This window comes from Polyodon spathula, chromosome 13 (genome assembly GCF_017654505.1).
Source record: "Polyodon spathula isolate WHYD16114869_AA chromosome 13, ASM1765450v1, whole genome shotgun sequence".
NCBI lineage: Eukaryota > Metazoa > Chordata > Actinopteri > Acipenseriformes > Polyodontidae > Polyodon > Polyodon spathula.
Genome location: NC_054546.1, coordinates 12,843,505 through 12,857,342, shown reverse-complemented (window position 1 = coordinate 12,857,342; position 13,838 = coordinate 12,843,505). Strand labels below are relative to the sequence as shown.

At 35.4% G+C, this 13,838-nt stretch overlaps 2 protein-coding genes across 2 annotated transcripts; one reads left to right on the top strand and one right to left on the bottom strand.

Annotated features, from left to right (window-relative positions):
* The first annotated feature begins 1,344 nt into the window (after positions 1 to 1,344).
* LOC121325895 (ribonuclease P protein subunit p30-like) lies at positions 1,345 to 7,846 on the top strand. Its single transcript, XM_041268968.1, has 11 exons — positions 1,345 to 1,413; positions 1,735 to 1,858; positions 2,228 to 2,283; positions 2,869 to 2,934; positions 3,286 to 3,374; positions 3,601 to 3,694; positions 4,536 to 4,652; positions 4,893 to 4,922; positions 5,352 to 5,389; positions 6,537 to 6,616; positions 6,961 to 7,846. Exons 1-11 carry the CDS (start codon positions 1,345 to 1,347, stop codon positions 7,056 to 7,058), a joined length of 861 nt encoding a protein of 286 aa, XP_041124902.1. The 3' UTR covers positions 7,059 to 7,846.
* A 347-nt stretch (positions 7,847 to 8,193) lies between these two features.
* ankrd1a (ankyrin repeat domain 1a (cardiac muscle)) lies at positions 8,194 to 13,596 on the bottom strand. The gene is made up of 9 exons (XM_041267699.1): positions 13,496 to 13,596; positions 12,187 to 12,354; positions 11,899 to 12,027; positions 11,325 to 11,432; positions 11,119 to 11,217; positions 10,648 to 10,746; positions 10,072 to 10,170; positions 9,648 to 9,746; positions 8,194 to 9,123 (listed from the first exon to the last, which is right to left on the bottom strand). The coding sequence occupies exons 1-9, from the start codon at positions 13,520 to 13,522 to the stop codon at positions 9,025 to 9,027; spliced, it is 927 nt and encodes a 308-aa protein (XP_041123633.1). The 5' UTR covers positions 13,523 to 13,596; the 3' UTR covers positions 8,194 to 9,024.
* Positions 13,597 to 13,838: the final 242 nt, after the last annotated feature.

Below are 13,838 nucleotides of genomic sequence, written 5' to 3'. Positions count from 1 at the left end.
CTAAAAACAAAACAAAAAACACCACACAATAATCAAATCAGTCGTGTCAATGAAATCTTGAAACATTCAAAATTATAGTTTTCCCCCATATAAAGCGATATCCAACCTCCCCAGGACATCTGAAAGTTGTGTCTTTTATAGGAGACTACAAACAAAGTAGTTTGTCCTTTCTTACTTTAATAATGTTTGCGCGCTCTTCTCCTGCTCCGCTTCCTTTTCAGCGAGAGCCTCACTGGCCAACTTGATGTCTATTTTTCTTTGGGGAACTCCATCTTGCAGTTTGATTTCTTGAAGACTGTATTGTGAGACTGCATCCTCAAGTTTGACTGGTGCTTCTTTCAAGTTATTTTGCAAAGAAGTAATTGCCGGCATCATGTCAGATTTCGTCACTCCTATAAAACTATATTAACAAACGCTATTTTTGCTGAAATTTAAACGTTTTTACTGAAATAAAATGCTAACACACTCTTTAAGAGCTGCTTGTGTTACAGTACATGCTGTCAGATCAGGACTTGACTAAAGGCCTCTACACACCATACGTGACGCGATTTTTACTGGGGCAACACGACAAATTCACCGTGAAAAAACAGTGCACACCAGAAGCAATCATAGAAACGACGCGACAGCTGGAAATTTGCCAGATCATCCTCTATTAATTCCTTTAGTGCTTCTTCGTTCTTAGTTAAATTTAATTTAACTTTACTTTAGGCCTGTTACTACTTCATTTCGATCTATTTCAATATACATGTCGAAAGAGACCTGCAATAGCAAGGGAAAAGCCACGTATACCAACCTTGACGCCAAGACTTGATTTTGATTGGTAGAGGTCAGGCAGCTGTTACTTATGAAAAAAATATATATCGGTATTCAAAGAATTGAATGACTATTGTGCACGTTTTCAGTTCTTCGAAGAATAAACTCTGTAGCCTGAAAATGACACAGTGGAACGGGCCAGCAGTAGCACTGATGAATTCTGAATGGGACTGACACTATGAAATTTGTTAAAGCAACATTGTCGTCCGTACAGTAAATATCCACTAAAACAAGGATCTCCCCCCAGAAAAAAAAACAAACAACCAGAAACGATATCACTGCGTCAACTTCGTATCTACGGTTTGCACATTTCAACTGTGCAATTACATTATACATCATGTGTGTGAACATTATCTGACAAAGTAGTAGGGCACCAGGTACTGTACATGTCTGTCAAAATGATTCAATCAGGGGTAGCAACTGTGCAATAAATACTGCACAGTAAATGAAGCCCATACAATTCGACATTAGTCGAAACACACATTACTACTTTACTACATTACTACTTCCATATTGCAGAAATAACCACGCATGTTGCTTCAACGTGCTGTATGTTTAGTAAACAAGCTCCTTACAGGATTAAGATTAAAAACACCGCAAGTACGTACTTTTACAGCTAGTACATATCGATTTGCATTTATATTTAAAAATATGTCATCTATGTTTTATAACTGTTTTAAATCTTAATAATACACAAACAAACAACAACTAGTCTTCTGATTTGGAATTAAAATGCAAATTCCTATACGGGTTGCCCAAGGCTTTCACAGTGTTTGCGGAAACATGTACTTATATAATCTGTACCAAAGACACTGCTTCCGTCTACGACAGATAACGTACGTTGTTGCATACATTAAAGTAATACAAACATAAGAAAACTTACATGATTGATGGAGACTGTAGACAAGATATTTATCCTAGTTTACCTGCGTTTTATCTACTTCTGAACTACCGCGGTTTTATTTTAAATCCAACCAATCATACCAGTCTGTTATCTCATGGGATAAGAGAAAACTTCAGAATATTATCGAAACAGCTGCTCGTCGTGAGTATTCTTCGTAATAATAAAATGTAGGAATTTTAATTTATTTATTTATTTGTTTATTTTATGCTCGGAGCTGTTTTGCTTCTTATATGTAAGTACCGGTTAGAATGCTTTTACGTCCTTGTTTTCTTTCTACTGCCTGCAGTAACCCAATGAATAACTTATATTGCTGTAGCACTAGCAGGTAAAACAGCTTGAGCGCGCCTGTCCAGTAGTCTCACTACTCAGGTCGAAGGCTTGTTCCAGAGGAGGATTGTACAATGCGTTAAGAGAATGCAAATAAACAAAAGAAAGACACATGTCTGACTGAGTGTTCAAATGCAGGAAAAGTAAATGCAACTATGGACGATTCTATTGCTTGTTTTCCAGTTGGATATTCAACAGTTGCAATTAACCATGTGGTTAACCTCCAAGAAAAGAAACAGGTAACATATTTGTATATCATTTTTTATAAAGTATACTGATATAGTTTAACCTATATACTTTATTGTAGGCTGTGGCAGGGCAAACATTACTAAGAGTAAGGTTGTCCATGCCAACAGTCACAGTTATGGCCATTCCCCAATTGGGTAATTTTAGTGTATAAAAGGGAGGAGAGGTCCTTTCCGGGGGAGAAGGGGGTTATGTGGGTGTGGGTGCAGGTGACAGCAGCTTAGTAGTGAAGGTGAATGCCCGCCCTGCTTATGCTTGTTTTGTTTTAATCTTTATTTTGGCACTTGTGCCTGTTTATTTCTTCCTATAAATGTGCCCAACAGTGCTTGAACTGCAGTTTCTGTCTCTGAGTCTCTAATTCCTGCTGGTGACATCTTGGGCCACAGCACTGCCCTGTCTCACATGCCCATAGAACAATTCTGAAGAAAGCAAAAGCAAATGAGCGTAACATTACCCTCCTGCGTGTGTGTTAAAGAACGAAACAAAGGGCTGTTGCTTAAAAGCACATTTAGCATTAGTGTAAAAAAGTAATATGCTGATGATCGCGTGCCGGTCAAATATCCCCCAATTAAATTTAGGGTTTACAGGATGTTGGCAAACCTACTTGTGTGGCAGAACTTTTCACCTCTCCTCCCATTGTACAGGTAAAGCATTTTCAAACTAAGCAATACTAAGTTCACTAGGTTATTGCACATTTACTTGTATTAACAATAATTAAACCTCAACATATTGTACCAACAAACACATATTAAGTTATTCTTTTAAGTAGTATGCTGTCAAATCTTATTATGCTCAGACAATTTGATATTTAAGCTTTTGTCTTCATTTGTATTAAAATATTACTGTTAAGCAGTGCCAGTCACATTTAAAACAAACAAAATGAGTAAAGGACATAGTGACCATATATTTAACAGGGTGCACTATATTTCACGAAGTTAATAATGCTAGCCAATATAAATGTTCCTGCTTAAAGTACATACATTTTTTTTTTTCAGGGGAAATCAAAGCCAATTAAAATAATCACCAGACTGACTCTGGTGGTTTCCGAAGGATCACATTGCAATGAATTGGTAAGTAAGACTTTGTAACAGATAACTGTATTTGCATTAGTAAAAGATGTTCTATCCCCCCCCCAGAATTTCATGTTAGTATGTTTGCTTCTTTTAAGCACATGTGCTTGAATAATGCTTTATTTGTTGTGTAGTTACACATCCACCTACCAAGTGCATTTGATTTGCATTTTGATACCAAATAGAATTGCCTTCAACATAATTTACTAAATCTTTATCCTGTGCTTTTTTTATTTTTCAACAGACCGCTTGTATGACCTTAGATGTGGACATAATTGAAATTATTATGACAGAAAAGCAACAGTTTAATTTCAGACGATCCCCGGTGAATGCGGTAATTATCTGCATAGTAACAATATGCATGAATCATCTTTGGTAACACTTGAGTCAACGGTGACATGATGTAAAGGGGTTGTACTAAACAAGGTTATGGCAAGAAGCGCTTGCCATAACACTGCCGCTATGGGCATCCAGGACAGCACGCATATGACGGAAGGTGTTTAAATTGTCACCTTTCCTCAAAGAATATCCCTCTAATTCCTTCCTCCTTTGGATGAAACATAAAACCAAGGTCATATTGTAAATGACTCTGCAGCAGCATTAGTTGTTGATGCATAGTTCACCCCCTAGACTCTAAGTCGCTTTGGATAACCTTGTCTGCTACTGGAGTAATTAATAAAAGGGAGGGAGCAAAGTCTGTTTTCTAAATTGGCTTATAAAAGTCATCAATAATTTGTGCAGGAGCAAAATCATCCACTAACAAAGTCCACCAAATCTTGCCAAGCATGACTGAAATGCACTTAAAGGAAGTTTTTAAATATTACAGAATATGTCTCTGGGATTCCGTTTGCATTACACGTGAATCGGCCCTATAATGATAAATGGCACATTTTCTACATTCACCAGGTGTCTTGTCCAACCCCCAATATATTTCTTATTCAGTACATATAAGCATCCAATTTTTTTTTAATGCTTTCATGAATTCTCAAACTATGGACATTTAATAAGAATTAAGATTTACTATAAGTTGATAAAAACAAGCTTTAACAGTAAAAATAACTAACAGATTAGTGTGCGGGTGCCATCAGTTGTCTTTTCATTTATGTAAATAAAGGTTTTGCTGATTGTTTTCACTTTATATTTACTGTTTTAAGACCTGTTTCATTGTTTTCCAGGCAATTGACAGAGGAATTGTCTTTGAACTTGTTTATAGTCCTGCTATCAAAGATTCTACAATGAGAAGATATACTATTTCAAATTCACTCAGTCTGATGAATATCAGTAAAGGGAAGGTATGTTATAAACAACTTTTGTCTTTTGACCAACATTCATGTCCGTTTTTTTCTCCCACTTGAAAAATAGTCTAGCATTTATTTTTGCAGTGTAATAGCAGTTAGAAATTAATCTTAAATAACTGTTAAATGCTCTTGCGTGGTTGCTGTAGAATGGATGGAGACATCTGCTTGCAGTCCATTGTGTAAAAAGATATGATTATTAACAGGAACATAATACCATGTGTTTGTTTTTTACAGAATATTATTATATCAAGTGAAGCAGAAAAGGTAAGTGTGGTCTGCATCAATGAGATTTCCAATTAACACTAGAACTGCTGCAGGATTAATGAGATTTAAAATGTAAATTAATCTGCCTACTGTCAATACAATGCTGTTGTCTGTTTAAAAAATAAAAACAATTAAAAAAAGAGAAATAAAATAACGGAAAAAAAGGACAACTGCATTGCATTCACAAATGCAGATTCGTTTACGTTTTAAATCCAAACCCGTCAAAATGACTACCATGGCAGTTCTAGTGTTAAGCATTTTTAGGATGGACCTAGTTTGAAATTGTTTATGATATACACAGTTACAGTTTTGTTTTTATTTAGACTACCAAATCATGCAATTATATATATATGGAATATTTCTATTATGAAGTTGATCTAGAAGAATTCTATATAATACACTGATCTCTGACTGTTTGTCTGTTCACAGCCTTTAGAATTAAGAGGACCTTATGACATCGCTAACCTGTATCCTTGCAATATTTTTTTCTTTCTTTATTTTTTTCTTTCAATAGACGTTGACTCCCTTTTCAAGCAATGGGAATATAGTGTTGTCTCTGGTGATTTTTATAAAACTTGGTGTAGACAGTTTCTAAATGAGCAATAACCTAGATTTAAGTAAAACATTGTAAGGATTTCTTGCACATAGATTAGTCATACATTTTATTAAATATATAATTTTTTTTTTTACAAAAAGTTAGTATTGAATTTTTTTTTGTACACCCCAGTTGATTCTTTTAGCAATTACTCAAATATTGTGTTTTTTATTTATTTTTCATATACAGTAGATACCGCTTATTAACAAGTTGTTGGTTCTCAACAAAAATTTGTCATTAACCAAAAGTTACCAATAAGCGAAAAGCCTCTGTTTAAGTGTTTTTATATGGAACGATATATACTGTAGTACAAATATGGCACAGAAATACATGTGTTTCAAATGTTAGTGTTAAAAAATGAACATGAGAAACAAAATACCCAAACATAGAACTGTTTACTTCATGAGTGTGTAAAACACAGAGTAGGCTTAAATATTACTGTACAACAAGGTGCTACAATTGTCCTTGCAATGAGTAACAAACATAAATGTCTGCTGTACTTACAATCAATTCTAAAGAACAGAAATTTAAAGTAAGAAATTGTCCACCATTGTCTGCTTTTTTACAATATACCAACTCCTGCTGTAAATCCATCTCAATTTTGCGTGGAGCTTCGTAGCCAGTTTCAAAACCACAATTCTGCATCAGTCCACCAGAAATATGAAGTTGCGAAGTCAGTGTGTTATTAAAGCTGCATGAAGTATGTGCACAAATCATGCAAATGTGCTCTGTAGCACTGGCAACTAATAAAGTTGGCAATAAGCAACATGCAGTTGCTAATATCAGAATTCTATTAAAAGGGTTGCTAATAACCAGCATCTACTGTGTGAATTGTCTGTGTTAATGTACTTTGTTCTACTTGCTTGCCATACACATGTGTAATCCAGCCTAATTTACCCCAGTTCTGCTTTAAAGTTCTGTACATATGTAAGCATCTGCTTCTGTAAGTTGCATTGCTTTTTGATGTGCTAAAGTTTAAGTGTATAAATTGTATTGGCGATCCTTAATGAAGTTTGCAGAGGGTTACTGTTTGGCTTGTCAGAAGGGGATGCCAAAGCAGCAATCTCAACCAACTGCAGAAAAGCTCTTCTGCATGGAGGTAAACATTTTCTCTAATAAGCTATTTTCAATTCAAATCCTTTTACATTTCCCCTCATTGTTATCGTTGCTTATTCCATAGGTGTTTTGTACTGTTAGCTTTGCAATAATTCAGATACCAATATTGCCCAACAAAATTATATTTAGGACTCTCAATGCTAGATTCCCCAGCCTTGCAGTCCTATCCTCAGTAAAAGCAGGGCTGGATCCACTATCCCTTCGTCTCAAACAATTTCAAAATCACTGTGGCTTAAGTGTATGACCTGAATATTGAACTGTAAAATAACAAGGGAGCAATGCATTGGTTTATGTTTGCATGCATTTACTGTATTGCTCTATACACAGAAACGAGGAAGACGGCACAGGGTGTAGTGCACAGCATGAAGACAACTGAGGCCCCTGAAGATAAGAAGGAGGCCCCAGCCTCAAAAAGGAAGAACTGAAGATACTTAAGTAAAAATTGATGTCCCACCAAAATGTGGATTGCGTTTGAAAAATGATCTTTCTAAGCACGTAGATTTGTTTTATTTTCGTAGTGCTGTTAAAAAGCCTTATTTGTTTTTACATCTCCCAGTCTTTGGTTGCAGTTCACGTCCTGTCTTAATGCTGTGCAATTGATTCCGCACGTAGCAGACCGGGCATATATCGGTTATGTACAGACACACTCACTGAAACATGAAACTTCCATGGGTAAGAATTATTTGAAATTGAAACACTTAAAATCTTCTAGACAATTCCTACTAAAAGGAATAGCTATAAGGCTCTCGGTTATAATGCGCCTTGGATATAACACTCCTACAGCATGTCCCACAATTCCCTATACTAATGATTCATGCAGTATTTTTACAGTAAATAGAGTACCGATGTTCAAACTATAAATAACTTCTTAGTCCAACTTACGTCTCTGTCGCTCCCTTTTGATACAGTACATGAACTGAAGAAAAGCTGTGCTGGTACTTTCTAACACAGACATCTTAGTCAGCATTCATTTTATAACTAAATAAATATAATGCCTGTTACGTTGTTATCTTTCCTAATGTATCTACTTTTTTTTTTTTTTTCGCTGCAAGAGGAGCTGCGGCTTTCTCCGAGGAGACGAGACGTTTCAGCCCCGCTCCGCACCCGAACCTGGGGCGACCCTCATTCCCTCTTCCCTTCTCATTCTCACATTTGGTTTGCTTGTCTGTCGCTTTGTACTGAACTCCCGACTGCCATTTAGCCAGGCTATTTATAGTTTAAAAACTGCTAATTAAAATGATCCACAAATGAGAATATTACCCCCCCTTTTTTTGTAAAATATGGCGTTGATTACGTGCATGGTTAATTCACGGAAAGTTACATTTTTGCTTCACTATGTGCATTAAAGAGTTTTTTATTTTGTGTTTTAGTCAAATGTGTGTTGTGTCTCCTGGCACCTCCTACCCCCTCTCCTAGCGACGGAGCACACGAATGTACAAATAAAAAATCAGTATTCATAAACATTGTGTTTTTTTTTTGTTTTTTTTTGGTAACCAAACTTTCTGGTGGTTCAGTAAGTGTTGTGTTCATTGCTGTATAAAAGAGAACAGAATGATTGTAGAAATTTCAATGCATTTTTATTGTACATACGGTCGCTAAAAAACTAAATAGTTAAATATTTGTAAAATGTACATATATACTTTACATTAAGAGGTATAAAAATTACAGTAGTGCATTAGAATCTCCTATATTGACAGTATGGCCTCATAACATTGTTTGCTCTTTTTCTCAACAGCTGCTCAGTCCTTCGCTACATTCTGTCTGTTTAAATTCAGCAGTCTCTAGTATAATGTGGGTCTGACACTTAACTAGTTAAATCACATTCCACAGGCTTGTGTACACTGGTCATCCAAGTAGTACTTTATATATATAAAAATATTATTACTGCTAAAAATTGACATTGCTAAAAATCCTTCTAATATTCCTGAAGAGAATTGTTTGCTAAAATATTGAATACAGTATCATCAGTTATACATGGAACCGAATTAGGTGTGCTGCTTTTTAAATTTCATATTGAATGTGCTTTTGTCAGATCACATTAACCCAATAGGCATTTTCTTAAAGTAAAATCTCAGTATTTCTTTCAAAGATAACCTCTTCTGATCCCTTTGATTTACTACCAGCCAAATCAATTAATTAAAATATAGCCTGCTTTCAACACAATAAATAATTAATCATTAAAAATACAAGTATTTTCTGCTCATCCCTTGGTCTTTTAAATTAAATAAATAAATAAATTACAGTTTAAGCTTCAGAAGTAAAGATCAATAAATAAGTTAACACATTTCTGCATAGCATATTTTCTGAATGCAAGTTCATGACATGCTTTCTTCACAAAGTTGTACATCTGTAGGTAATTGTTGGTTGGCATTGCCACGTCTTCAAAGTGCTTTAATTTGGGGACTTGCTTGGCTCTTCCACAAAGCTAGTCAAGATGTTTTTTGCTGCACTCTGCCACTGAAGTACACTCTCCATTGGGGACTTCCCATCCTGTACAATACAATACGTACTTGTAAAAGTATGCAATATCTTATAAGCTTGTTGCTGTTTGTGGAGGTAGATGTGTATTATACCACTATGTGGCACACCCTTTTTAAACAGAGCACTACCACTAACTCCAGGGACTAAAGTTTGCCCCCAAAAAATGACTAAATTATAAGATATTGCAGTCAAGAATCAGTATGCAAAATGCAACACCCTGCCACACTACATACTAGTCACTTGTAAGAGATGTATCTCACTTAATTCAGGTAACCATTAATTAATGTTTTATATTGTATTGACTCTGGGCTTTGAAATATGCTCCTTTTAAAAAAAAAAATTTTTTTTAATGTTTTACACAGTTGTGATTGCCCAAATGAATGAGTTGGACTGATGGTGTTTGTTAGGAAGACATCGAGACAAAATGAAGCATTTGAACAGAAGAAATTAAGAAGGCATTTTAGTTGTACTATGGAAAATACTGCTTGGAAAATGATCATTAAGAACAAAACAATCACATGTTTTATACTTACAGAATTCTTAGTGGTCACGTTTGCTCCATACATAAGCAAAAGCCTAATGATTCTGAAACGGTTCAACCTCACAGCATCATGCAAGGAAGTGTCTCCTTCCTGAAATCAAACAGAAATTGTTTGGAATTATTTTCCCTGTGTGCAGCCAACAGTCATTTGTATCTAATCAGTCAGTTGTATTTATCTCGCAAGCAACAGATGTAAGGATTAGGGGTATCTTCAGGGTAGCTGTTTGCTGTTTTATTATGTCCTTCTGTTTGCAATGTTGGAAGTTCAATATACCACTAGGTGGCACACTCTTCCCTACTGGCTTTTTTTGTTTTTTGTTTGTTTTTATTACAGAACTGTGCATTCAGGCAGGCATGGAAAGGTATTATTCTTGATAGTGGTGAATTGCACTGTAAATTGGATATGATATCCTTACCAGGTCTTTTGCATTGATGTCTGCTCCACAAGCAATGAGATGTTCAGCACATTCATAATGTCCAGTCCTGACAGCTACATGTAAAGGAGTACTACGCAACTGTTGAGATAAAAAAAAAAAAAAATGAAATGAAATAGACAAGTTTTAAAAAAGGAAAAGAAAACATTATATATATATATATATATATATATATATATATATATATATATATATAGAGAGAGAGAGAGAGAGAGAGAGAGAGAGAGAGAGAGAGAGAGAGAGAGAGAGAGAGAGAGAGATCCTGAAATATCTTTAAAAGTGTACTGGAATTACTAAATTAAATAAAGCAGCAGATCTGAATACTGTTCCACCGTCCCTAAACTTCTAAAACCACTGACATCTATCTGTTGTATTTGCTTTTATTAAGGTGGTCAAAAGGACTTAATATAGATTATAAGGTGTCAGAATTTCTATATGCAGCTCTTTACATCAGTAGACTACAGTGTCCTATAAAAAAAAAAAAGCATTTGGACTGCTGATGTATTCTGTTTATATTTTAAGACAGAACTGTGATAGAACAGCAGCAAGCCATCATACCTTGTCTCTTGCATTGAAATTCCCCCCTTTGTTTAATAACAGCTCCAGAACAGGAAGGGATCCACCACGACACACCCAGTGGACAGCAGTGGAATGAAGCTATCAACAAACAAGACACTTTATAAACAAGTCAATCTCAAGAATACATTATACAAGTATTATGTTAAAAGTTCTACAGATAAAGGGCTATCCTTTAATAGAATGGAGATGCTGAATTCATTAAAGGGACTGTGCCTATTCAGAATGCAGAAACTTTATTATTCCAAAAAAAGCAGTAGTTTACCATGATAAGCCCTTTTTCCTATTTCCTTCTTATTTACCATAATTTCACTAGGCTTTACTATACCTTGATTTTATCACAGTATAGAACTGGAAACTTTTATAAGGGTGGTATAATTTATACAGAGTCTTTAAAAGTGAATGGAGCCCAAATGAATGATTACTCTTGATGATAAAAGCGGGGAAACATACCTTATCTTTGTTTTCAATCAAAGCCCCAGCTTCAAGTAATTTATTCACAATTTCCATATGGCCTTCTGAGCATGCTCTGTGCAATGCTGTCCTTTGAAACTACAAGGGAAAAACTGTCTTAGTAATGTAAAGTAGGTATTATTAATGTTTTATTGCTAAAAATAGTAACCATACATAATGCACACTGTTTTGTTTTGAACGCTTACCTGATCACAAGCATTGGGATCACCACCATCTGCAAGGTACTTCTCAACCACAGGTAATTTATTCTCCACTGCAGCTTTCAAGAATGTGGTGACATCCACTACATCAGGCTGAAAAATACATTTTAGTTTACATCTACGTTTAATCTTATATCTGTGAATCTACACTTGATTTTGTATTTGTGAATTTCTTGGTATGTGTGTTCTGTGTAATTGTATATTGTGGTTCATGCTTAGACTGTTGTTTGCCATGCTTGCTAACGATTCCTGCTTCTGAAGACTTCAGATTTTCTGAAGTGAGGTGGGGAAGCATCGAGATCACGATCACATTGCTTCACCAGAGTGCGACATTAATGGTTTATTCCATTTTAAATAAGTGAAAGCAAATGTTCAAATTCACGCTATTTTAAAAATGGTCTCTTATTTACCCTAGAAGATGAATTGTGGTTCCAGACATCGTTCCTTTTATCGTGTTAACAATAACTAATTCATATGACAAATGATGCATTCCACAATAATTCATGTCTACCCTTCCCCAACATGATTCATTAACACCTTTTCTAAAAATGAAACTTACTATGACTTCTGGCTCTGGTTCTTTTTTTGCAGCTGGCACTCTCTTCACTCTCTTCCTCTTCTTCAGATTCACAATGATTTGAAGATCATCCAGAGTCTCAAGCTTAGGCTTCAGTTCAACTTTTCTCACCTACACAGAGAAATATTACCCGATTTTTAAACATGAATTTTTCAAGTTTCAGTATTGTTTAAAAAAATCTTTCTTTTTCCTATGAGCTGTTGCTTTGTAGTTACTCCACAGCCACTGCCATACAGCTCCACATGCCAGAAAAAATATATACTTGTTTACCGTTGCTTTTTTCTCGTTCTCATTTTGGAAGTTCTGTTTCAAAGGCAGGACCTCGTTGTGTGATTTCAGATCATCGTGCTTCTCTTTGGTAACTGCTGATTCATATTCTCCTCCTCTGAACTTCTCCTGTTCTCCATTCTCTTTGTCCTCACACTTTTTGCCAGTAACCTACGACAGGAATCAGAAATCAATTACTCAGTGTCCTTCAGACATACACAGTCTCAAATGCAATCCTTTTCAAGATGTTTTTTCAGTCAGAACATTGATGTCACTAGCCTATAGCGCCTCAATTATATTTAAAACCATTGTGGTTGCAGATAGGAATATGTTAAGGATTTCTACCTCACATAATAATAAAATTTACGCCAGTAGCTCTACTTTTTTAACAAGTTGTCAAACGTGTTTGTTTAGCAACTAAGCAGTTATTAGATCCTTGATATCCCTTTTATTATTTTTAGGGGTCCAAAAGACCCTATAATAAATTATTAAACTCCACTGTAATCTTTGTCACATTCAAAGCATTTTTCATTTTGATCCTGCAGTTTGAAATGTAAAGTTTTTGCCAGATGGGCTAAGAGATTGACAACACTGACTGTGTTGAGCAGGGATAGGCAACTTTGGTCCCAGAGGGCCTTTTCATTCTATGTTTAATAGATATAAATTCAAATGATTAAGTACCCTAGGACCTTGTCTAAGGTTTAGTTTAAAATGTAGGGACTGTAAAAGATGTTATATACAGGTAATAAAAAAAAAAAAAATGGCTATAAATAGAGTAGAACATTCTAGATTAGAACAGAAATGCAAAAACACTGAGCCTTGAAATTTAAACAAGTTAGAGAAGAAAACAAAATTACCTACTTTTTTTTTTTTAATCTACTAAACCTTAAAAATCCAATCTTGTCAGAAAATATATGATTATGTAATCATTCTGCTGAGCCTAATTGTTAAATTAAAGCAATATGGATTCATACTACCAGCAACAAACATATTATTATACAATATATGTTCCTTATAAAGGTTTCCAATAGTAAAAGCATAGCAAAATGTGATAAAGCATAATAAAGTATAGTTAAGCACTGTAAAGCCCAGAGGAATGATAAAGCTTAATAAAAAACATGGCAAACCGTGGTAGGCTATGGCAAATTCACAGTATAATAACCAGGAGAAAACTGCAAAATTGCACAAAAACACCATGGTAAACTTTCATAAGGGATATTCAAACTATGAATCCGAATAACACTGTCACATATTGTACAGTGTAACTACGTAAACATGCTTCATCCACCACAGTAAGCATAAACAGACCTACCAGCTCTTCCACTCTTAAGATCATCATGTTTGCAAAGATCTGTAGTACTTCTTAATGCTGAACTCCCCAGGTGACAATTTCAGATCTACTGAGACCCATCAGGCCATGGTGGTTTATATATGCAGAGGACTCCTACACAATTAGGTCATGTTCCATCCCGGGAAGGACCCACCCCCAATTACCGACATAGGTGTCCTGTCATTCTTGGAATGCTGTCAGGCACTATCTGATGTCACAAAAAAAGGGGAATGAAATGAGACCACAAACGGGCCTTCCTGCTTGTATGAATCAAGGTGAAACTGGAGACTTGGTGCCAACAGTTGTGACTACCCAGTCCAGCAAT

Coding starts and splice junctions, on each gene's coding strand:
- ankrd1a (XM_041267699.1), bottom strand. CDS start 13,522: ATGATGATCTTAAGAGTGGAAGAGCTG. Junction 12,355..13,495: donor TCTTAAGAGTGGAAGAGCTG/GTAGGTCTGTTT, acceptor TTCCTGTCGTAG/GTTACTGGCAAAAAGTGTGA. Junction 9,124..9,647: donor ACGTGACCACTAAGAATTCT/GTAAGTATAAAA, acceptor TGTATTGTACAG/GATGGGAAGTCCCCAATGGA.
- LOC121325895 (XM_041268968.1), top strand. CDS start 1,345: ATGTTGCTTCAACGTGCTGTATGTTTAGTAAACAAGCTCCTTACAGGA. Junction 4,923..5,351: donor TATCAAGTGAAGCAGAAAAG/GTAAGTGTGGTC, acceptor GTCTGTTCACAG/CCTTTAGAATTAAGAGGACC. Junction 5,390..6,536: donor CCTTATGACATCGCTAACCT/GTATCCTTGCAA, acceptor TGAAGTTTGCAG/AGGGTTACTGTTTGGCTTGT.